This window comes from Antechinus flavipes, chromosome 6 (genome assembly GCF_016432865.1).
Source record: "Antechinus flavipes isolate AdamAnt ecotype Samford, QLD, Australia chromosome 6, AdamAnt_v2, whole genome shotgun sequence".
Classification (NCBI taxonomy): Eukaryota; Metazoa; Chordata; class Mammalia; order Dasyuromorphia; family Dasyuridae; genus Antechinus; species Antechinus flavipes.
Window position 1 is genome coordinate 151584634 of NC_067403.1, and position 25102 is coordinate 151609735.

A 25102-nucleotide genomic window follows, 5' to 3' on the forward strand; every position below is an offset into this window, starting at 1 on the left:
GTCTTTTCTACTTTCCAGAAAAAATCTCCACCCAATTATTTTGTATTAACTTTCTATATATTATACATTTATTTATACATGGATGTTATCCCTGCCCCCAAGAGAAATCAAAAACTCATTTTTATCTTTGCAATCCCATGTGTGTGGCAAAGAGTAGGCTTTTAATAACCGTTTGTTGATTGCTTCCTTGCTTCACAACAGTTACTGAGACAGTAGCAAGGGAGGAGATAAAAGGCAGAGCCAGGTTTGTAAAATCAAATTACTTTGACTTTGTAACCAAGGAGATAGACAAGTGAATTGCCTGTTCTTTAAATAGATCAAGTGAGCTGGTTGATTTTCTCCCCGAGCTGAAATGAAATGTTGAAAGGGGATTTGCAGCCTTCATATATGAAGGACAACATTTTATCATACCAGATGAACACAAATAAGAGTCTAAAGGCTTCTGTGGGGAAACATTGACCTTACTGGTCTTGGCAAGCAACAGACAATGTCTTTCCGTTTTGGTTTAGTCTTCAATTCAAATCAGTTCAGGTTAGAGATCTTCTGATAGAGAAGATGGATGAACAGGACATTATGACCTAATCTCATCCCATGGAAGTTGTGAGAGCATTCATGAAAAGGTTTTTGAAAGCAGCCTAGACCTTGTCTTTCTTATCTTTGAATTCTTATTAGACAAGAACATGGCCTGTCACAATTAAAGGAAACTTCAAATATACCTCAAAGAATTTTTCAGATGCCAGTCTTTTTAAAACCTTAACTGAATCTTTTACCAAGTTTTTTTCTCAAGAAAAATGGAGGAAATGGAGACAGGAGAGGAAAAATGCTATTATCTAAATTGTTCCTTTTTTTCCTTTTCCCCACAGCTTAGTATTTCCATACAGGACTTTTTATTTATGTGCAAAAACAGGAGTAGAAGCAGATGAGTGGATTAAGATACTCCGATGGAAAATGGTAATTTATCAAGATCTATACTATTGTGATAAGATCTTTTATGTTTTATTCTTTGAAATTCCATCTGCGTTTTTTTCAAACTAAGAAGGAAATGGATCATCTGCAGTGTGGCCTATGGGATAAGGGATAGAAATTTGGGCATGTGATTTAATTCATTTCAGGGAACTCAGGGGCAATGACAGTCCTTCTGATATAGGTAGGTTTGTGGAAAAACTTTGTAATTTATCCACTCTTCTGAGAGAAGACTGGATAATGCTGATCTCCTGTCTCAAAACCAGACCAGCCTGATTTATAAAGGTGGTCAATCCCAGTCTGCAGGAAGAAAACAGTGGGAATTGGGCAATCCAATGATGGGAATTTGGCATATTTCTCCCTGTAAGGATGCAATTTTTTAATGATATATACTTGTAGGGACATTGAAAAATGACTAGTTGCTCACGACTAACAACCTGTTGTGCTGGTTAAGGAAAAAAGCCTTTTTTCAAATATTGTACTTTGTAGATGTTTCCCAGAAGGAAGATAGAGTGATTTCTAGCAACTTTTGCAAGTCTGTGCTGTTTTTACATTTTATTTGCATTTTTTCCAAGTTGTTAGTCAACTTCTAGATCCAATTCCTGTAAATATCACATATGTATATATGTAGATACATTTACTTTTAATGGATTGTCTATTATTATTCAGTTCAAATATCTATCATCCTCATCAAGAATCCTAATACCTGCAAAAGAACATTACCCTCAGCCTTATTCAATATTATTATAAACAAGAATTTTTTTTTCTTTAATACATGACCTAAATGCCTATAGCATTCATGCTTGTTTCTTCAATACATTTGAGATTTAGTGGCCAAATAGATACCTTGTCATTGAAAATGCTTTTCCTAAAGATGAATTTCAGGCCATGTTTGGGAAAGATATCCCATTTCTCTGAAGGAATATACACAGGAATAACAGGGAATATGTTTGGAAAGGTATGAGCGTGTGTGTCTGTGTATGGGGTAGGAATAGCTAAAAATTTTCTTAGATATACAAGTAACTAGATAAATAGGATTGGTGTGTATGTATATATAAATCTATAATTGCCCAGATGACTTTAGTATTTATCATCTATTATTTCACATTTGGAAAACCTCCAAACTATGTTATGTATCAATATTATATAGAGTTATGCAAGGAAAAACAAATTTTACAACTGTGCACAAGTTTTTTTGTTTCTGGTTTTGTTTTTCAGTCACAAATAAGGAAGCAGCTCGCACAGGATGGTAGCACCATGAGGTCTCAGTCCTTTTTAAAACAATCCCTTTCTGGCAAGTGATGATTGTTCTTCCCCAGAGGCAAGCTGCTCCACAATGTTGTAAATGCTGGTGGACTTACAAGGAAATCTAACTCCAGGAACAAAGAATGGATGCCTGGTTAGATTCTCTGAGAATACAACACACTGGCTGAGGCATGGAAATGGCTGCCTTGTCCAGATACTGCTATCTCCTGGAATTGGCACACTCAATTATTGATTTGGTGGAAACAGGCATTTGACAATAAAAATAACTCACTTTTACACAGTGCTTTAAGTTTTGCAAAGCACTGAACATGTTCTCTTCTTTCATTCTTGTAATATTCCCATGGAGGAGGTGCTACTATTTCCCAATTTTCAGATGAGAAAACTGAAGCTCTGAGAAGTCATATGACCTGCCCAGATTCATGCAATTAGTAAATTCTCCAAAGTAGAATTTGAACTTCTAGACTATACCTTTTCTGCTGCATAATATCACCTTAAAACTTTGGAAAACACTTCTCCAGAGTTCAATGTTCTTCTTTCTGGTTGTGACTGCCAAACTTAGATGAATTAGAGTCAACGTGTTTTGCAGGCAGTTCCTCTATTTTACCTATCTGGGAATAGTATAACTCTTTTTTTTTTTTTTTTGGCTGAGGCAATTGGGGTTAAATGACTTGCCCATGGTCACATAGCTAGGAAGAATTTAGTGTCAAGACCACATTTGAACTTAGATCCTCCTGACTTCAGGGCTGGTGCTTTAATTACCGCACCACCTAGCTGCCCCATTCCCCCGCCCCCCCCCCCCTTTTTTAAAATGACGTTCATTTTGTCCGACTCCTTGTGGCCCTATTTAGGGTTTTCTTGGCAAAGCTACTTGGACTGGATTGATTTGCCATTTCCTTTCAGTAAGCATTTATTGAGTATCCATTATGTTGTGAGAACAGTAATGGGAATTAGAACTAATAGATTACAAATATTTTGATAAAAAATTTTTTTTCAAAAATTAAAACCTGAAAGATAACTTTCTTTGAAAGTTTTGAAATCTACTGCATTGTTTGTTTTTTTAAGTATGATAAAACAAAACAAAGCAATAGAAAAATTTTTTGTTTTTCTATGGGTGGTTGTCTATATAGTGGGAAAGTATCATGTCAAGAAACCAACAAATTAAGTAGCATATTGCAGGAACTTGACTGTCAAAAACAAAAGGTCCATTGCAAGAATTAAATAAATCATGACAGATACTCCTTGATTCAGATCAACAGAAATATCAAAGACTTATTATTTATAGCTCTCTCCCTCAGTGTAGCATGACAAAAAGTGCATTGGTTCAGAAGACCTGGATTCAAATTCTGCTTGTTGTCTAAATAATCTTGGGTATTCTCTGGGCTTGTTTCCTATAACTTTAGTTTTGTTATTTACCCAAAGACTATAGAATAGGATTCCTAAGCACTTACAATCCTGTAGCACAAAAACGTCTCCAAAGCATCCGCCTACAAGGAACTTAAGCCAGACTTGCTGTACCATTTAAGGTACATTCAATTATCAAGAGATTTATAATAATAATAATAATAATAATAATAAAGGCATACAAAATGCTTCATAGTTAAGAAAAAAAAGGCAGGATGAACTGGGGAGGGAGGGAATATAGAAGAAATGCTGGATTTCTAGTCCGTGGCATTCACCTCACCCTTTGTAAAATGAGGGTCCTCCTTGTCTTTCTGTGTAAAGCAAAGGTATTGGACTGCTGTTTGCTATTTTTATAAGATATTATGTATTTATTTAATGTACTTTTGCTCAGCTTTATTAAAAATTGCATAATTTTCCAACATGTGTGTTGATTTTTTAATATTTAGTGATTAAAAATACAACTGATAACAATTTACATCCTATGGGTCTTCATAGTCACAAAAGTCATAAATCACTTTTCTAACATTAACCTCATGAAGTAGGGAACCTAAAAGCTACTCTCCCCATTCAAAATGGGGAAACACGTCTCAAAGGGTGAGTGACTTGCTTATGTTATAAGGCTAAGTAAGGTCTGAACCCAAGTCTCCTGACGCCAAAATCCAGAACACTTCTTATTATCAACAACCAAGAAAAATAGAACCAGAATGAGAGAGTGTGTGTGTATATAGGTGTATATTATATTTTGCTTTTCATGGCATTTCTTATAACACCTTTTAATGAAGATATTAATTTTTTTTTAAATCTACAAATTTATATATGGATAGCAATTCCCAGATATTAATATGCATAAATACTCAAACTATGCCATAAAATAACAATAACTGGTATTTATTTTGCGCTTGAAAGTTTGCAAAGCACTTCATATACATTGTCCAATTTGATTGTCACAACCTGGGAAACACTATTGGCATTTATATTAAATACTACCCTCATTTTATTGGAAACTGAGTCTTACAGAAGTTAAATGATTTGCCCAGGAAGATAAACTTAAGTGTCAGAGGCAGGATTTGAACCTAGGTCTTCCTGATTTTAACTCTAAGAGTTACAATATACCATCAAAGCCCCTACAAAATAAGTGGCATTCATTAAATGTAGTACTTGTTATTTGTAAATATCTAAGGTCTATTTACAGGACACCTCAAAAATCTTAAGAGCAATTTAAACTTACTAAAGCTTAAATTACTTTGACTATATGTATATATAAATTATGCATATATATGTATATATACACACATATATAGGTATACTATTACATGCATCTTATTTAAAAACATGAAAGAGAATATTTTCCCATTATATAGAATCAAAGATAGCAAAGATAAAACATTCTATATACTTTTCTTAAAGTATCCAAAAAACAGGTGTATCACCGCAGACTGTTATAGTAATTCAGATAGTGCAAACCAACTCCCCTAAATGAACACTGTTAACTCTTAAGTAGTTTATAAAGTCCAGTTCCAACATCTCATGGTAGCATAGTGACCCCAGCTCTTTAAAGTGAGAACAAGAGGCGCACTCTTCTGTCTCCCATTTTTGTTCTTTTCCTGTCTCCATGCCTCTCATACTCTCCCCTCACATTTAGAATGAACTTCCCTTCTTTCCACCCCTAGTTTCTATTTTGATAACCTTCCCTTTCTTCAACTAAGTTTATGTGAAGCCTTCCCAAACTTAAGAATGTATTGTTTGGTTCCTTATTCTTCACTGACTTTTTTGCATCGTAGCCTCATATGTGGGGAGTCTTGTGAATTAATGTGCTGGCCAGTAAGGATCAACCCTCCTCTCCATCTCTGAAGGTAGAATGAGTAATGAACCACCTCTCTCAGCCTCTGAGATGCCCCTTAGTCTAAGTATCTTTTAGATACTTGGCCTACCTCAGGTTTGTTTTTTTTTTTGGACACTGCTCTTTTCCTACATATGAACAATCCCTCTCAAGTCTCCTTATTCTGGTCTGATCCTCTATAGCTGGATGTACTCCAGAGCCACTTGTAATCTTATCAGATCCCATGGATCTAGCTATCAGGAACTCCCTTTTCTCTAGGCACACCACAACCACCCTAGTTCAAGTCCTCATCACCTCTTGCTAGACCGATTGGACTCATGGTTCTGCCACTATTTCATAAACTCCTTATCCTTTGGAGGATCTTCTTATTCTTATGTGTGGGCCTCATTCAGCTCCTTCCCGCCCCTCCCCCCCAATACTACATGACTAAGTAGTCAAGCTATACTTTTACAAAATACTACTTTATTTAGACCCTTATTTAGGAAAAGTAAAATGAACTGTTGTATTATGGTATTCATATGTCACAAACCAAAGCTTTGATATTGATTTTCACACTTAAATTGCACAAAGAGAAAAACATCAAAATACTGATTGGTTATTGATAACTGAATATAAAAGTAAATCCAAAGCAACAGATTTCTTTTTAGAGATACACTTTAAAGAGAAATACCAATTAGTAATGCTTTCTTGAATTTCTACCTCACAATAATATAAACAGGGATAGTTAGTGATTGTACCGGTTTATTACTGCTGTTAGAGGCTATTTTCCTCTCAGTGCAGACATACAACATGGCACACAAAAATAAGTTCTCTATTATTCACAATAAAGCAATAGCATATACAGAATAGGGCCTACCTACTGCAGGCCTGTATGTATTATACACAATGGGAGCTTTAGGTGGCTCATGTGAATCACGGGAACATTTTGATTCTGATCCACTGGATAAGAATCTCATCCCTTAATGGTAGCTGAGCTAAACTCCATGGGAGCTGTGATAGAAACTGAACCATTTTAGTGGTCTCCCCAGAAATCATACTATGGAAGAATTGAGCCTAAAACCCAACACAACAGTCCATCAATTTAGAAATAATAAATATGATCTTCTTCTTCAGTCTAACTTGGGGGAAGTTGTCTTTTCTGAGTGTGTGGAGTCACATTACTTGATGAAGTCAAGGTTGCTGGACTGAACTCACTGGGATCACAACAACATGGCCAGGGTCAGCCACAGTCAGATTAAGAACCTTCCACGACCTGTCTCAACTCTTCAAATAATGGGGCAAGTTCCTTTTCTAGGCTGACAATCAGTCCTACATCAAAAAAAAAAAAAAAAAAAAAAAGAAAAGAAAAGAAAAAAAAGATGATTTTCAAAAAGCTATAAGGCAATTTGTATGAAAACAAAGAAAAAACTTGAATTACTTAAGAGTATGTTCCAAGATACGAATTTAAATGTTTTAGACTTTAGACTGTCACTGTTGAGAGGAACAAATATTTCTCTTAATTAATAACAGCATGAAATAATCCTACCCCTTCTGAAATACATTTCTATTTTATATTGTTACAGTTTAAAGATCAAATCAAAAGCTTTTTTTTTTTTTTCCCAAATAAAAAACATCAAATTTAAAGATACTTCCATTTAAGGATCTAAATTTCCAATGCACCATTGTAGTCATTGTACCTGGATGAACTTGGATTCCCTAAATTTATACCAGTGAGTCACAGCTCTTATAAGTTAAAATGAAACCGTTAAGAATTTGACAGATTGTGCTGAGCTCAATTCAGAAGAGTCTGGAAAAGCTAGTTGTCAAGTCAATTTTGTTGGGGGAAGGGAGGAAGAGAGAGATAAGAGAAATTCAGGATAATTACCTATGATGTAGGAGGATTAAAATTTAGTCAGAGAGAATACCTACCACCAATGAAGTCTCTTAATTTTAAGTTTTCTCATTAAGTTACCTTTTTGCTAATATCTACTTCATATTATATTTATATATTTAAAAAAAGTTTGAAGATAAAGATTTAATTTTTTAATTATATGAAAAAATAGTTGGCACACTTTTGTCATTACTCTAAATTAACTAGGTCACATTATGTTACCCAAGGATAGGTTAAAAGTTTTCCTATTTTAGAGAATATATGTATATATAAGGATTCTAAATTTTCCTAAGAATAACTAAAACCACCACCAGTGTTGGATGGATTCAGAATCTGAAGGCTGTTAGCTGTTTTGTTTTTACAATAAGTATCTAATGACTTCCCTATATTAACTATATCTCCCTGGTATCCATAAAATTTTCCTCCAGATTCTTTTACATTCATCAAAAAACATGGAATGCTTAGGGGTGATAAGCCAAGGAAAAGAAACATTTCAGATTGTCCAAGACCTCCTAAAAGAAGCTTCAATCAAGTTGGATTAGTAATAGAAGCAAATTAAAAAACCTGTAACTTTCATCAAGGTAGACAGGGACATCCTGCACATGCTACGCATGCACTTAGAAAATCAGTCAGAGCCAAGTTTAAATCCTGCTTCACACCCTTATTGCTGTGTGAAGTTAGGCAAGCCATTTAACCTCCATCAGTCTTCATTTCCTCATCTGAGAAACGTCGAGTTACTGAATAATTGTGGGAATCAAAGTGCTCTATAAACTTTAAAGCACTATAAAAATGTTGACTAAATATGATATCTATAATTATTATAAACACAACTCCCCTATAATTTCAATAGATGGCTTTAAGAATTGTTGTGGCTGAAAAATTCATGTGGCCATCTTGGTAATAAATAATCTTCTTCAAACTTAGTTAGGCTGATCTTGGATAATAGTAGCCCATAACTGTAAATAAATTGTAAAAATTTTTAGAATATACTTAATAACTGTTGATTGATTAAAAAAAAAAAAAAAAAGTGGTAAAAACACCAGAGTAAAAGTTGGAAGATGTAACATGTTTTGAACCACATGTAAAACTGGGAAAAAAAAAAATCCTCTCTCTAGAAATATGTATGTATATGTGTACACACACACACACACACACACACACACACACACACACATCAAAGTGCTCTGTACAAAATTTATTTAAACAAAATAAATTTTGTAAAATTCAATAAATTATTTTTTAACAAATGAAAGGCAAACAAAACATAAAGACAAGGATGTAGCATACCTAGTACATAAAGACTACGTCAAATTCTGGATAGAAATGGAATGTCAAGTACAAGTACAATCTTTCAATAATATAAAAATATATTTAAAATAATGAAAACATACCAGTATTAGCACTGCTGCTTGCTATGAAACTCACCACCAATGGTAACCGATTGAATTGGACTACCTTAAAAAAGGGGGGGAAGAGGGAGAGAAGTTATTGTTTTAGAGAAATAAAGAGTATAGCATCTTATATTCCAAAATGAAAATGAAATGCCTTTACATATGTTTTACTTACCCTTTAATTTTAAAATGAGCAACATGTCTAACATGATATGATTCTATGAATAACCGTAACTGTAAATTTGTTTCCCTAATTAAACAATTTGCAATGGGTTACTCTTTGTAACCACAAAAATATGTATATTTTCGAGTATTTACCCACTTCTGGGGAAACACCTCCCTTTTCAATGTACTATTTGATGGAGATTTTCTAACTCTGATGATACTATGCTTTATTTCTTTACAAATATGTGTTCATGTCCGACTTTAAAAAAAACCCAAAAAGTATTGCTTCTGTAACTGAAATAGCATATTATTTTATTTTTTTAGCATGTTATTTTATTAACAAAATTAAAATAATGCAAAAACTGCCAATTCAAATTTGTATAACAGTTACCATTAGATTTTCAAGATAAAGTTTTTAACTGTAAAAAATAAAGACATTGAATGAAAAGATCATTTCAGTGACTCACAGCTGATTAACTATGGGGACCATCTGTTGGAAGTAAGTAACCTGAATTGACCTTACATTTCTTATTAGGTAGACTATCAAATCTTTTTAAATGGTTTTCCTTACCAATCAATTTTCACTATAAAATGATTTATCTGTAATTGAGTTAAAGGCTATGTAAAGAATTATTACTCACTATAATAAAGTGACTCTAATTAATTAAGAAAAAAGATTTGTAATGATAGTTCCAAACAAATAAGTTTCAATATTTAGGTACTTACTTGGTATGTGTTGTAGTAGCAAATGATACTTTTGTTTTTTGAAAGTCCAAGTTTGCTGCCCTGATCTGTTGCAAGTGCAAATGTAGATAGGAAACCAGGTCTCAAAGCATGCTCTGGAGCATTATCATTTGCCACTGGAAAAAGACAGCATGCTTTTAATAAAGGCTGTGAAGAGCCGATAGGAGAAATCAGGTTAATAGCAAATGGAGCAAAACAAACAACACCTTCTACCTCATATGCCCATAAATAATAATCGCTCTCTCAAATGCATTGGGGTATGCATGTTTTAAGTGCAAAGAGAATTTTGCATATATTTAAAAGAATTTCAGTGGTTTTATCAGGTAGAGAGGAAAGAGAGTCCTAGTTAATCACATGCTCAGAGCCCATAAATAACTGAAAAAAACTGCTGAAATCTTTCCTGGGATTTCACAGCAAAACATTTATAAAGAATATCTGCATATTCTAAGTATACACAATAAGATTTAAATAAATTAAAATGCTCAAGGAATATGTTGTAGTTAAGAATAAAAAGGCTTTATTTCCACTTGTATAAAAGATCTATGTAGAAATATAATGAAAACAAATTAAGTTGACCCTGATGACTAAGGATTGTGTAGTGTCTCTGGGTCATCACTCCCCCCATCCCGGCAATTGGGGTTAAGCGACTTGCCTAAAGCCACACAGCTAAGAAGTGTTAATTATCCGAGGCCACATTTGAACTCAGGTCCTCCTGATTTCAGGACTGGTGCTATATCCACTGTGCCATCTAAGTGCCCCCTGAATCATCAATTACTATCAATTTTTATCTTTTCATCACACAATATTACAAGATATAAACAGCATAAGTAACTAGGTAATTGGGCTGAATAGTGATCTTAAAAGTTTCTTTTTATATAAATCTCTATTATAAGCTTGTTTTCCTGTAATTTGCCTTTTCTCCTGAAAGTGGAATACAAAAATAAAATTTTCATTAAGAATTATTGTTGCTTGGGTTCTGGTTAACTCAAGTTTCACTATATTTAAAAAATTCTAAGTATATGTAATTTTCAGAAAGGAGGAAGAAAAGAATTTTTAAAATTAACTTTTCTTTTTGGGCATGAATTGGGAATATAAACCCACTAGATTTTGATGCAACATTTATTAAATGTCTATATTAAAGGGAACTGTGAAACAAAAGCAAGTACTTTGTCTTTGAAGGCTGTCTTTTTTCCATCTTATTAAAAGTTTAAATAGTGAATTATATACATGGCTCTTATAATTTAGATTTACTGACATCATATTATACATCAATAACTGCCTTTAATGAGGAACCTGACCTTTAGGGGAAAAAATCTGGTTACATGAAATACCTCACATGATAAACTACAGGCCTGAACAGCTGTTTTAAACAGATTGCCTTGACAATATCTCAAAAACAAATGTCTTCTTAAAGTCCAAGAGCAAAGTTCTTTCATTTACTGAAATAGCTTCTTGATTTTCCCTTCATCACCCACAATGGATAAAACCTGTTAATTTTTTGGACAAAGTTGAAAATAAAATGTCCACTTCCATAATTCATTGTTACCTTTGATAACAGGTACTCCATCCCTGTCTGAGACTACAATGGCATGCAGACCTTCAACACTAGAGAGATAAAATAACACATTATATTAAATTTTCTCAAAATGTGAGGTTACAGTCAACACACACACACACACACCCCTCCCCCTTCTTCCCTTTTCAACCTCTCCCCTCCCCCCCCATCCTTATACATTAAACTTAAGATCTCACGGATTCAGATATTGCTTTCAACCATGTAGATGCTGGCCCAGACTTGCCTATACCATACCTATCCTGAGCCTCCCCCAAGTTCACATTAGGTATGGTTACTTTCTACAACTGACCAGGTTACCTTCACTTCTGAGCATGCATTTTTCTGACAAACTTCACTCTCACTCTCTCACATATTTCCCTGTTATGTGTTGCTGCCTTTCAACACCCATCTTGCAGCCACCCAGTATCAGATATTGTAGCATTCCATAAATTAAAATCACACACTACCAGTATATTCTGTTCTCAAAATATTTAACAAAACTCTGGGCACCTAAATCTAACAATTATGGCAAATACAATTAGATTCTTAAAATTGGCCAAATCCAAGTGTTGGCTATAAGCTAATATTTAATTTTAAATGATTAAATAGGTCAATCAGTGAAGTCATAAAACTCCTATTACATATTCAATTCTCCGTTACAGTTATAGGAGGTAAGAGATGAACAGATATGCTTGTGTAGATAACTAAAAACTATATTAACAAAATAATATAAAGGCAGAGATGGACAACATGGGTATAAAGGTGTGGAGCTGGAATCATACCCAAATTCTCAAAATCCAAAGCTATCACTCTTTTTATGGCCCCTTGCTTAAGAATTCTTCACTCTGGGTCAGTAGAGCTAACTATGGACCAAAACAAAACAAAACATTACGCAGACATGCATTATATTTTCAAGCCTCTTCCTCTTTGACTTGTTTTAGTACTATCTCCTTCTCTAGGAACCCAAAGTCTCAACCAAATTCAGACAGAACCAAGGATGTCATCTAAAAGATGCCTTAGATATAATTGTTTCACTCCTCCAAAGACTCCTAATTGCCAGTATAAGGACCATTTAAAAAAATAAAGTAACACTATATAATGGGAGAGGCAGCATGGTGGGCTAGATCAAAGCTCTGGAGTCAAGTCCTGCCTCTGATTCAAACTATATGACCACAGGCTATAATATCAGGTACTGGGTGGCTGCAAGATGGGTGTTGAAAGGCAGCAACACATAATAGGGAAGTATGAGAGAGAGTGAAGTTTGTCAGAAAAATACATGCTCAAAAGTGAAGATAACCTGGTCAGTTGTAGAAAGTAACCATACTAATGTGAACTTGAGGGAGGCTCAGGATAGGTATGGTATAGGAAAGTCTGGGCCAGCATCTACATGGTTGAAAGCAATGTCTGAATCCCTGAGATCAAATTTCCTCTCAGTGCCCCCAGGCACATTATAAATTAGAGATGAATGTCACTGATTTACTGAATGCAAAAGCATTTATTAAGTGCTCAATGTATGTCAAGCACTTTGCTATGTGCTGGAGATATAAACAGAGACAATCTGTTCTCAAGAAGCTTAAACTCTAACTGGGGAGATAACATGAGTTCAATTGTAGGGGTGATGGAAAGATATGGAAATAATAATAATGCAGCAGAAAGCAGAATCTGGAACCCCAAGATACACTGGGAGCTAAGACAGGGGAACAGGAGAAAGGGAAGGGAAGATGGGGCACCTCTATTTCTTCTAGAGTGCAAGTTCCCTAAATCAACAAAATCACAATTACAGTCCAAAGAAAATTCAAAAAGTCTTCATCATATATTTCATAATACTGCCAGTTTTAAAATATTGGAAGTGATCATAAGCAAAAGGCTATTTGTGGAAGAAAGACACTGGTCAAACAGGAAATTTTGTACCTATGTTTGGGTTTATCAAAACCATCAGTCATGTCATGTAGGAACATAAGGGATAACAATGACCTATACTTTAGGCAGAAAGAATCCTTGAAAAATCATCAAGGAAGAAACAACCTTTAAAAACTTATGTGGCATTACACATTATAAAGAATAAGATTGTTAAAATTCAATATTTACATATATAATCTATAACTGCTAATTATATAAGATCACTATACCAAAACCTATTAGAATTCATTATATCAGAAATCAGAATTTTCACTCCCACTGATATGTACTTATTAATTTAGATATTAGTAGCCTAAATTTTAACTATTTTATCTGTTGAAAATGAGGGAGAAAAGAAATTATGTCTTTAGAATTGCCCTTGCTAAGTCATTTAAGAGTGATCCTCACTTTCAGGAAAAATTACAATCTATATCATATTAGAAATCTCTTCCATTTCTCTTACAAAACACATGAAATCATTTTGTATAGTAAATGTGATGCTACTTCCCATTGAATATCTTTTAACCCTAAAATCAATAACTTAAAAATATATAATTTTTTGCCAGAAATTTGAAATAAAAGTATTTTAAAATTATTAGAAAAAAAGTTCAGTTATAAGTTTCTTTTCAACTTCTCAGATATTCAAATTAAAAGGCCAACTAATATTACAAAGAGGAAGTAAGAATAAAAACTTTTTCCTTCTTAAAGGATATCAAACAGAACAAAGTCTTAGAGAATGGAAACAAAAACTTAGAATATTTTAAGTAGAATCTGAAGGAAATCAGTTTACAAATATAATAGGCCTTGTATTGACTTTCAAGATAAATGAACCTCACTGGGGACTGTCACAGGAAAATGAAATAGATTTCACTAAGACCTGAATATAGGAGTATAAGATTTTTAGAAATGGTTGATATATTCCAGTTAGATGTGCTTTATGTGGATATTTAAAGTGTCCTAAGAAGCCCTTGTTCTCCATTTCCTAAATGTTTTTTAAAAGATAAAACTGGAGCTCAAGTCTATTTTTTTTTACTCATTTATTACATTTTAAGCAGTGAAGGTATCCATCCCTACCCATCCCCAAACTAGAGAAGGGGAACATTTGACAGTTATAATTAAGCCTGAGTTGGTGATAAGAGAATTTTAAAATATAGACACTACCAGTTTTTTATTTTCAAATTGTATAAAGAATTCAAAATTCATTATCCCAGCAATTTTTCTGATATCTAACTCAATATCATCATGTCCTAGAGTTTAGCTTTCAACTATGTTCTGTTGCATTAAAATTGTCTTAAATTAGACCACTCATAAGGAAGAGAAGGCGAGAAGCACACTGATTGGATAGCATAAACTCATCAGTATTACTGGTACAATTCAAAACATATGGCACCAAACATTTTCTTTATTTAACTGATCTACTATGTGCCAGGTATTGTGCTAAGTGCTTTGCAATTATCTTGAGGGGAGGGGAGGTAGAGAGAAGTACCTTCTAGGTTGGTACTAGAAGAATGTTGAGTGCTATTATTATCCCTCTCCCTGACCTTTTTTTTTTAACAGCTGAAGAAACTGAAGCTGAGATAGGTTTGATGATTTTCCCAGGGTCATAGGTGTCTGAGGCCACTTCTGAATTCATTTCTTCCTGATCTCAGACCCAGAACTCTAGTATTCCTTAGCTGCCTTTCAAAATATATATGGGACTGGGGGGTAGGAGCTAAGGGAAAGATCAGGTTTTTAGAAAAAATTTATTTATGAATTTTAATTAAAGATGTCCCAACAGAAAAACCTTAAGAAGTCCAGCAAAAATCAGGAAGGAGTTAGCTTATTCTTTTATAGCCATAAATAATAGATACCATGAATTTGTGAACTTTGCTGTAACTCTATGGCCTTAAAGGACACACACAATGGGCACCACTGGCTGAGATAAGAGATCAGTGAATGTTAAGAGACATAAGATGTCGTTTAGAACTTTGCTTGAGCATATTCCATGCAACCCTAATGTTGCACAAAATGCCAAAATATCCACTCCATGAGAAAAAAAGTTAAGACATTATTTCCTCGCAAAATTTGGTTCAAAAATCATATTAAATATGAAAGGAATAGCATTAAAACTATGTAGAAAAACATGCATGTGGCTATTTTTCTATTAAAAACACACATTATTTCTCCTATTTTGCTTCAAAGTTTTTTTTAACCTCCCTTTAGGACCCAGACCAGCCTATGGGGTTTTCGGGTCCAAAAACATTCCAATGATCAAACTCTATTTAGTTTTCTCCATGAGAAAGAGGCCTAGACAAAATCACGCAGGGCTGACTGAACAAAAACTCAGTCTCCTTAATGATGACTCAGTTTCCTAGAACCATACAAAAATACTCGTTTTTTTTGTTCAGTTGTTACAGATATGTCACTGCCTAATTTCTTGGCAGAGTTAAAGGAATGGTTTGCCAATTCCTTCTTCAGTTCATATTACAGATAAGAAAACTGAAGCAAACAGGGTTAAGTTACTTGCTCAAGGTCATACAACTAATAAGTATCTGAAGCTGAATTTGAACTCAGGAAGATGGGTCTTCCTGACCCCAGGCCACTGCACCAACTAGCTGTCCTCTAATATTCCCTTATGAAGAGGTTAGTGGTTAGCTAATCAAATGGAAGAATGATCTGTCTAGATTTATTTTTAAAATTATTTTTTTAAAAATGCCAAGTTTTTAAGTTTCTATATCACTGGAAGCAGATTCTTTAAAAAAAAAAAATCAAATTAATACATGAATGACTGTCCAAGATTCCAAATTGTAGCTGAGCCATGAGGCAAGAAAAGGATACATTTTTCTTGACTTTTAGTAATATACCAGAGATGGCTTTGAATAAAGAATAAAGGGAGGCTTTATCCCTGCCAAAGAACTCAATTTAATGTAGTAATAATAGCTAGCATTCATATAGCATTTTAAGGTTCATAAAGCACTTTACAAATATTACCTACCTCATTTGATCCTTTTACAAACTCTGAGAGAAAGGCACCTTTAATGTCCTTATTCTTACATGAGAAAACTGAACAAAGGTTACATATTGCTAGTGTAAGAAACAGGACTTGAATTCACATCTCCTGACTCCAAGTTTAATCCATGATACCATCTAGACGTCCTTTTACCCTAATATAAATATTAAACCTACAAGTTACAGACCATTAGAATCATCCAAAAAGCACTGTAAAAGTGCATGGTGGACTGAGTAAACTGTAATCCATTACCAAGGAAGATTTGGACAAATAAAACTCATTGAAGAATGCCAGATACACACACACATCTGGGAAAAAAATGAGCCAGATGAAGATTAAGTGATGAAAGTTGACAACTTGGACACCCTTCTATGCAATGTTAAGGGACACAGAAAAAATGGTGGTGTCAAACTCAAATAGAAACAGAAACCACCAAGATCAAGATCCCCAAACGCCTAAAGTGACTTAGAAAAAAAAAAATACACACACACACACACACACACACACACACACGTGTATATGTATATTAACAAATTAAAACCAGATAGAAACTACTTTTTTGATCTGGTATGAGAATGAAATCAGAATTATCATTATACATTCTGTCATCGCTATACATTTATTATAGATTATATTGTATGTATTTATATATGTATGTACTACATACATATATATTCTTCCCCCTCTCCCCAACGAGATGTTGTCTTTTAACATTTTCTCCCTACCTCCCAAGAACCAGTAGATATTACAGATAGCCAGACAGATCTAGCTACCACATAGTTGTTTTAATTCTCAAAAACTTTCTGAAATTATTTTTAATAAAGGGATGGTGGCTTTATATAGGGAGCTGGTTTCAGAGCTCAGAAGACCTGGCTTCAAGTCCCATCTGTCACACGTACTAGCTATATGACACTGAATAAGTTATTTAAACCTCTCAGGCAATGCTTTAAGGCTTTAGGTTACAGAGGAGGTACCAATATACACTGATAAAAGAAGCTTCCTTGCCTCAGAATTCCCAGATATGTTCTCTATATTCTGTTTTTAAAAACGTGTGCATAGATAAAATGTATTTGAAAAGAAAGTATATTTCTCAAAAGCTAGACATTCAAATTCTTTTCATTAATAGAAAAACTCAAATGTAGTGTACTGTAAAAGCAGAAAGGCTGGGTTAATAGTGTATATAATACCACAAGGAAAATAACCTGGTATAGGTGAGTTTAAAAGTGAAACAAATGTGTTATTTTTAAAGTAGCAATAAAGGGAGACTTTATGATTCAGAATTCTGGGTGACATTATTACTGATCCTTTACCTTGGTAACTTTTTGTAGAGGAATCTCTTCAAATCCTAGAAAAGGAAATATAAAGATGTCACAAGGGGGAAATAAAGTTTCAAACAGGAAGTTCCTCAAATCTGAGTTGAATAGCATCTCATAGGCTTCCCTCACCAGTCCTTAAAGAATCTCCCAAAGCTAGTTCCAATTCAAACCCCATTCTTATGCCTCCCACAGGACTGAACAAGTCCTGAACTCAGTTCATAGGAACTTTATGCTAATACAACACATCTTAAGTGAAACTCTACTATACACCATCATAAAATACCTCATAAATGCAGAGTACTGTGGGAAAATACAAAATCCCTACCTTCAGTTTACAATCACATCCCCCTAGAATTAAGAACTAAAGACTCCAATAGCTTACATTTATACACCATTCATAGAATCATGGATTTGGGGCTGAAGGGAATTTTCAGGTCAAATATCAAGAAAGCTCTCCTTACAACCAACCTATGTGCTGGAAATTATTATTGCCATTTTTTAAAAAAATAAAACTAAACTACATAGAAGTTAAGAACTTGCTGAGTCAGACAGCCAGTCAAAGCCAGGCCCTAAGGTATGCTGATATTTAGTTGTTCCAGTAGTATCCAATTCTTTATGACCTCAATTTTTCCTGACAAAGGTACTGAAATGGCTTGCCATATCTTTTTCCAGCTCATGGCCTCATCCTGAAGTAAACAGGATCAAGTGACTTGCCCAGGGTCATATAGATGGAAAGTCTGAAGGCAGATATGAACTCAGGGAAGTTGAGAATTCCTGACTCTAAGCCCAGCACTCCACTTACTTTGCCACTGGCTGCCCTAGGTCTAAGGTATCTTGACTCTAAGTCCAGCACACTTTTACAATAATTACTTTGAATTTGACCTAGCTCAAAGGTATGAATCATATGGCAAAAACTCAAATTCTAATTCCAACAGAATAATCTCTGTGGTGCCAGAGCACAAAGCTCTGTTTGCTTTTCTATCCCCAATTCCTTTCTGGCAAATAACTAGATGGTAAATAAATAAATGTCCACTGATTTTTTTCTTTTAAGAGGAAAAGGTATGGCTTTTTGGAGACCTGTTTCCTAACAATAGTTCTAATAACCAACATATGCTAAGTTCCTTAGTGAAGTGGTGGACACTGAAGAATAACAAAGAATGGAAGAAAGAACAGTGTTGCAATGTAAAGACCACTGGATTTAGAGGTAGAGCTTTCTGCAGTTAATCAACCAACATACACTTTTAAAGCACTCACTATGCACAAAGTATTGTGCTAGACAGATGGGATACAAAAATACCAAAACACATTAACTAAGATTTATTAATCAGTACTAGGCCCTCAACTAAGTACACTCTAAAGAGGGAGACAATATGCAAACAGCTCCATACAAACAAGTTACAGATGGGACAAACTAAGAAAATGATTTAAGAAGGATGATATTAAGGGCATTGGGAAAGTCTTGTAGAAAATAGGATTTTGAGGAAGGAAGCCAGGGGGTGGGGGAAAACAAGAGATCATTCCGGGAAAGAGCTGGGGGAGGGGGGGAGATGCCAGTCACTGAAAATGCCCTAGGTCGGAGTGGGATGCATCAGAAAGTTGGGGAAGTGGGGAAAACCTAAGACTGGAAGGGACCTGATTATGAGGGACTTTAGAAGCCCACCACAGCATGCTGTTATGTCACTGAATTGGGGAGGGAGGCGGTGAGCACGACAAAGTTTTGGGATATCAAGGGAAACTGGATCTGGTCTCCAACGGGTCAGAACTGTTCTGTCAAATCCGCTCAAAGTGTGCAAATAAAAGGGAAATTTTGGAAGGAGGCGGCGTCTAATACTGACTCTGCTCCTTACCAGCTGTGACCACCTCAGGTGACTGGAAGATTCCCCTCCCCCCGACCCCTAACTCCATTCCGGCCTCACAGCCCTCTCGCCCTCTTCCCTCCTCCTCCCCGTCCCCTTCGTGGCCCTCTCCCAGTTGGGGGTGGGGGTGGGGTGGTATCTCACTCACATCCGCCATGATGAACCCCTTCCTCCCGCGGGGACGGTCCCCACACCTGTAAGAGAAACACCCGGTGAAGCCCGGATCCCGAGATGAGGACTGGGGTGGGAGAGACAGGGTCACCTCCTGCCCTCACCTCAGAGCTGGTGCCTCGGACGCCCCCCTCCCCACTCCCCGCACCAAAAAAGCCACGAAAACTACCTAGCTCAGGCTACCGAGACCGCAGCAGTCCTCGGGCGCAGGTAGCTCCGACTGCTACTGCCGCTTCCTCTAGAACCCGCGGTCACATGATTGCTGATCCCTCCCGCTCTCTCAGGAAGCCCCGATGGAACCCTGTCCCGTGACACACTACTTCCGGGAAAAATTTAAAGACAACGGAAGCGGCTTCCTTGGCCTGACTCTCCAAGAACTGACTTCGAAAAAAGACCAGACCCCTTCTCCTTCCACTTCACTCTACCACCCCTCTGCATGCGCATGTACCAGACTGGCCCCTTTCACTCCTCCTGCGCATGTGTCAAGACTAATCTTTTCCCCACTTTCCGACCTCTGCGCAGGATGCTACGCATGCGCCTGCCTCGCTCTACTCATCCAGACGTTATGACAGAGGGATTTGCGAGGATGGTCGAATCTCTGGGCTGCTGGACACGTGAGGAAAACCATGCCTTCAATGTAGAAATGGAAAAATCTGCATTCTTCACTTTTTTTTTTTTTTTTTTTTTTTGCGTCATGGATCACCTAGGGAAGCCTTGGACCCGTTTTTAATACATAAAATATTCATGAGATAACCAGGGAGTGTATTTCCTCTTCATAATTTCCTATCCTTTAGAGAGTTTAACATGTATGTTTTCTTGGTGTCATCTCCATTTGATGTAAATTTCTTGAGGACAGCTGTCTTTTGCCTCCCCCTTTTTTTATCCCCAGTGCTTAAAAAACAGGTGATTGAATAATGTTTCTTGAATTATATAGGTTGCTTTATATTTGTTTGCATGCTGGCTCCCCCATTAGTTTGTAATGGAGGGTAAGGACTACCTTTGGCTTCCTTTTGTTTCTCCAGTGCTTGGTACATAGTAAGTGCTTGATAAATGTTTGTTTAATTATATGTTGAAAGTCAGTTATCATATTAGATTTAACATATATTTTTAACATTTAACATGTATTCATGACCTCATTTGGGTTTTCTTGACAAAGGTACTGAATTGGCTTGCCATATCTTTTTCCAGCTCACAGCCTCATACTGAAGTAAACAGGATTAAGTAACTTGGCCAGAGTCATATAGATGGAAAGTCTGAGGGCAGACATGAACTCAGGGAAGTTGAGTCTTCCTCACACTAAACCCTTACTTTACCTGCCATCTAGGGGAGGAGGTGGGGGGAAGGAGGGGAAAATTTGGAACAAGGTTTTGCAAGGGTCAATGTTGAAAAAATTACTCATGCATATGTTTTGTAAATAAAAAGCTATTTTAAAAAGTCAGTTATCAAAACTTTTTTTAAAAAATTCTGGGACTTCAGGTAAGGAATGATAGACTAGAAAGGAACCCATAGGGCCATGGAACCCAGATTTCTTATTTTATAGACGGCCTGGAAAGATTTCAGTAGTTGTCCAACACCACACCGCTTGGTATAAGCAATCAGCCAATATATTGACTTTCTTTTTGGTACTTTTAAGTAGATGTTTGGACTTCACATGTTTAAAAGGAACTGCCTGACCTCAAGGACTTTTTGTTCTATGGAGGTGACAAAAGGTACACATGAAAATAAAATTAAAGTTAATTAAAAAAAAATTAGTATTATTTTTCCCTTTTTTAAAAAAAAAAATTTTATTTAATAATTACTTTATATTGACAGAACCCATGCCAGGGTAATTTTTTTACAACATTATCCCTTGCACTCGTTTCTGTTCCGATTTTTCCCCTCCCTCCCTCTACCCCCTCCCCTAGATGGCAAGCAGTCCTATATATGTTAAATATCCTAGATACAATATATGTTTGCAGAACCGAACAGTTCTCTTGTTGCACAGGGAGAATTGGATTCAGAAGGTATAAATAACCCGGGAAGAAAAACAAAAATGCAGATAGTTCACATTCGTTTCCCAGTGTTCTTTCTTTGGGTGTAGCTGCTTCTGTCCGTCATTTATCAATTGAAACTCCGTTAGGTCTCTTTGTCAAAGAAATCCACTTCCATCAAAATATGTCCTCATATAATATCGTTGTCGAAGTGTATAATGATCTCCTGGTTCTGCTCATTTCACTTAGCATCAGTTCATGTAAGTCTCGCCAGTCCTCTCTGTATTCATCCTGTTGGTCATTTCTTACAGAACAATAATATTCCATAACATTCATATACCACAATTTACCCAACTATTCTCCCTGATGGGCATCCATTCATTTTCCAGTTTCTAGCCACTACAAACAGGGCTGCCACAAACATTTTGGCACATACAGGTCCCTTTCCCTTCTTTAGTATTTCTTTGGGGTATAAGCCCAATAGAAACACTGCTGGATCAAAGGGTATGCACAATTTGATAACATTTTGGACATAATTCCAGATTGCTCTCCAGAATGGTTGGATTCGTTCACAACTCCACCAACCAGTGGTTCACCATCAGTGAACCAGTTTTCCCGCATCCCCTCCAACATTCATCATTATTTTTTCCTGTCATCTTAGCCAATCTGACAGGTGTGTAGTGGTATCTCAGAGTTGTCTTCATTTGCATTTCTCTGATCAATAATGATTTGGAACACTCTTTCATATGAGTGGTAATAGTTTCAATTTCATCCTCTGAAAATTGTCTGTTCATATCCTTTGACCATTTATCAATTGGAGAATGGCTTGATTTCTTATAAATTTGAGTCAGTTCTCTATATATTTTGGAAATAAGGCCTTTATCAGAACCTTTAACTGTGAAGATGTTTTCCCAGTTTGTTGCTTCCCTTCTAATCTTGTTTGCATTAGTTTTGTTTGTACAAAGGCTTTTTAATTTGATGTAATCAAAATTTCCAATTTTGTGATCAGTAATGATCTCTAGTTCATCTTTGGTCACAAATTTCTTTCTCCTCCACAAGTCTGAGAGATAAACTATCCTATGTTCCTCTAATTTATTTATAATCTCGTTCTTTATGCCTAGGTCATGGACCTATTTTGATCTTATCTTGGTATATGGTGTTAAGTGTGGGTCCATGCCTAATTTCTGCCATACGAATTTCCAATTATCCCAGCAGTTTTTATCAAATAATGAATTCTTATCCCAGAAGTTAGGGTCTTTGGGTAAAAAATTATTTTTTTAAAGTTAATTTTGAACGTATGGAGGAAGAACTTGGGTGGGTTCCTATTGTGGCCATAGCTGATCCTCTTCCCTGCTCCACCTTTCCAATGTTTCACACACTGCTTTTCTAGAGGTTTTGCTGCTTGTAGGTGACTTTCTTCACCTTCTGATTTAGAAGAGGAGTTATCACTTATATCCTTTCTGATTCGTACATTATGTACTTCTACTCCTCAATTATTAAAGTAAATTGAATTGGCTTTTATTGGTTCACAAATTTTGTTTTTGTTTTTGTTTTTTAAAGAAAGGGAAGAACTTTCATTTAACCCAGTGCTTCTGGTTCCACCCTCTGGAATCAAAGCGAACAGATAAATAGTTGCAAAAAGTAATAACAAAAATATTACAGGTAAATAGAAAGCAATGACCTTCAGCAAGGAAATCACTTTGTGTGGAATTAACTGAGTGAAGATGCTGTCAAGGGAATATAAACTTAAAAACTGTATTTTAATTGTGACTTGAGACTTTATAATAACAAATAGAACTGGAGCTAAAAAGTTGCAGGTGTTTGTCCTCCTATTTTCCATCACTTCTTAATTAGCATTTAAATACCTTTAAAGATGATGATGGCTTTGAATTCTCTATTGCTTGAATCTCAGTTCTCTAGGTAAACAAATTAAAAGTATTATTATTGACTTGTATTCTTTTGTTTTGGGGTTAGATTTCCATGATTGGAATGTAAGCCTGGACTCCCCCAAACAATGGGAGAAAAAGCCAGTCTGAGGGTTTGGGGGGGTCTTCTGCATATAGGTTATTTAATTTTGTGTTTCAAAGTTATGCTTTGCACTCCTTACTGACACTTTGTCAGATGGGAGATGCCCTTTCTTGTAAAAGCAAAATAAACCTTTTTTTCCTTTTTCTTACTCTGAGAGTCTCTGATTGTTTTTGTGGGTACTGCTGTCCCTTAGTTTGAGAGCTTGTCCAGGATATTTCCTGTTCTTGAGGAATCTCTCCAGTACAGAATCCCTGGGCAGGCATCCTCCAGAGAGTTCTCTGGTGGTCCTTGGACTCAGCTGAGGAACTCCCCATCCAATCAGGAACTCCTAAAGAGGGACACTCAAAGAAAATAAAAACAGAAGTGGGGAAGTGGACTAGCAAAGGATTAATTTGGTCCAGGAGATAAACTAGCCAAGAAAAGTTTACAATCAGTAATATAACCCAGAGAAAACCAAAAAGTGGTGCAAGGAGAAGACTTTGTCAAGAACTGATGAGGTATCTGGGTGATTGGATTTGGATTTCAGAGAATCTAGGCAGTTAGAAAGCTCCCATTTCTCTTTGATATTGAGGAAATCCTAGGCGGTTCCATAAAGGATTTCCTTTGGTAAGATCAGGTAAGTTCTCCATTTCTACAGGAAAGGAACAATCTAAAGTAGTTGCTTCTAAAAACCTGTATAGTATACTAGAAGGCAGTCCTCTAGAAGACAGGCTTAAAAACTGGGAGAAAATACCAAAATGTACAGGGAAAGACAAAAAGAAAATTATTAAATATCATTGTTTTGTTTGGACAAGCACCCCACTCAGAAGAAATGTCTTCTGGCCAAGATACAGTATTTTGAGATCTGGGTGTGCCAAAAATTGAATCAGTATGTAAATTCAAAGGAGCCTGTTAATTCTAAGAAGAGTAAAGCAGCCTTGTATTTGCTGACTGTGGGTCAATCTTATTTTGAGAAAGGAAGGAGAAGAGCTGGAGAAATTCTCTCCTTGGGACCCCTCTCAGCACTGCCTTCTCATTATGCCCCGAGCCAGCCATTGTCCTAAGGCTTTGGCTCCAGAGCTCCCCTCCTGCATTCCACCCCAGAGAGGAGTTGAGGAAGGGAATTCAATTGATTTAAAACCTTTAACTATTTTCTCTCTTGGCCCTCTTCAGAGGAAACTTAAGCAGATATTAAAGGATTAAGAAAAATTTCCACCCCCCTACAAAGACTAACTTGTTCCAACTTAGAGAGGTCCCACTCTCCCAGGGAGGAATGGGGTTTGTAAATACTCCCCTGAGTAGTATGGAGGTGAGAAACTTTAAAAAAAGAAATGAAAGCCTGTTCAGAAGATGCATCTGGATTAGTGGAACAGTTTGACCAATTGATGTCAATTTTAGGAATCCTCTTCACTGAAGATCAGAGCCGGGACAAATTAGGAGAGCTGCAATGAGGACCCAGAATAATGCCTGTCTGGTTGCATAAGGAGGAGAGAACCAAAATTCTCCCTTCAAGGATCCAATTGGGATCATAACAATCCAGCTCTTAGAAAAAATATGAAGGACTTAAGACAGATGATTGTTCAGGGTATTGGTAATGCAGTCCCTTGAAATCAAAATATAAATAAAGTAACAGAAATTAAGCAAGAAAAGGAAGACACCCCCTCATTCTTTTTAAATAAACTCAAGGAACATATGAGGA

At 35.9% G+C, this 25102-nt stretch overlaps 2 protein-coding genes across 3 annotated transcripts in view; one reads left to right on the plus strand and one right to left on the minus strand.

The window, feature by feature from the left end:
• DAPP1 (dual adaptor of phosphotyrosine and 3-phosphoinositides 1) overlaps positions 1–4049 on the plus strand; it is a 58797-nt gene extending 54748 nt beyond the window's left edge. Inside the window, exons 8-9 of the mRNA XM_051965241.1 lie at positions 864–951; positions 2182–4049. Of these exons, the coding sequence (XP_051821201.1) occupies positions 864–951; positions 2182–2265 (172 nt within the window). The 3' untranslated portion in view covers positions 2266–4049. The remainder of the gene's footprint in view (positions 1–863; positions 952–2181) is intronic.
• The window catches only part of LAMTOR3 (late endosomal/lysosomal adaptor, MAPK and MTOR activator 3), a 43680-nt gene extending 19095 nt beyond the window's left edge, over positions 1–24585 (minus strand). Inside the window, exons 1-7 of one of the 2 annotated variants that reach the window (XM_051965243.1) lie at positions 19596–23741; positions 19404–19449; positions 17394–17428; positions 11187–11245; positions 9623–9756; positions 8732–8795; positions 4493–6778 (exon numbers count right to left, since the gene is read on the minus strand). In XM_051965243.1, coding sequence (XP_051821203.1) covers positions 6705–6778; positions 8732–8795; positions 9623–9756; positions 11187–11245; positions 17394–17428; positions 19404–19412 — 375 coding nt within the window. In that variant the 5' untranslated portion in view covers positions 19413–19449; positions 19596–23741 and the 3' untranslated portion in view covers positions 4493–6704. Of the gene's footprint in view, positions 1–4492; positions 6779–8731; positions 8796–9622; positions 9757–11186; positions 11246–17393; positions 17429–19403; positions 19450–19595 lie in introns of those variants that run through there. The other variant, XM_051965242.1, reaches the window with a different exon arrangement.
• Positions 24586–25102: the final 517 nt, after the last annotated feature.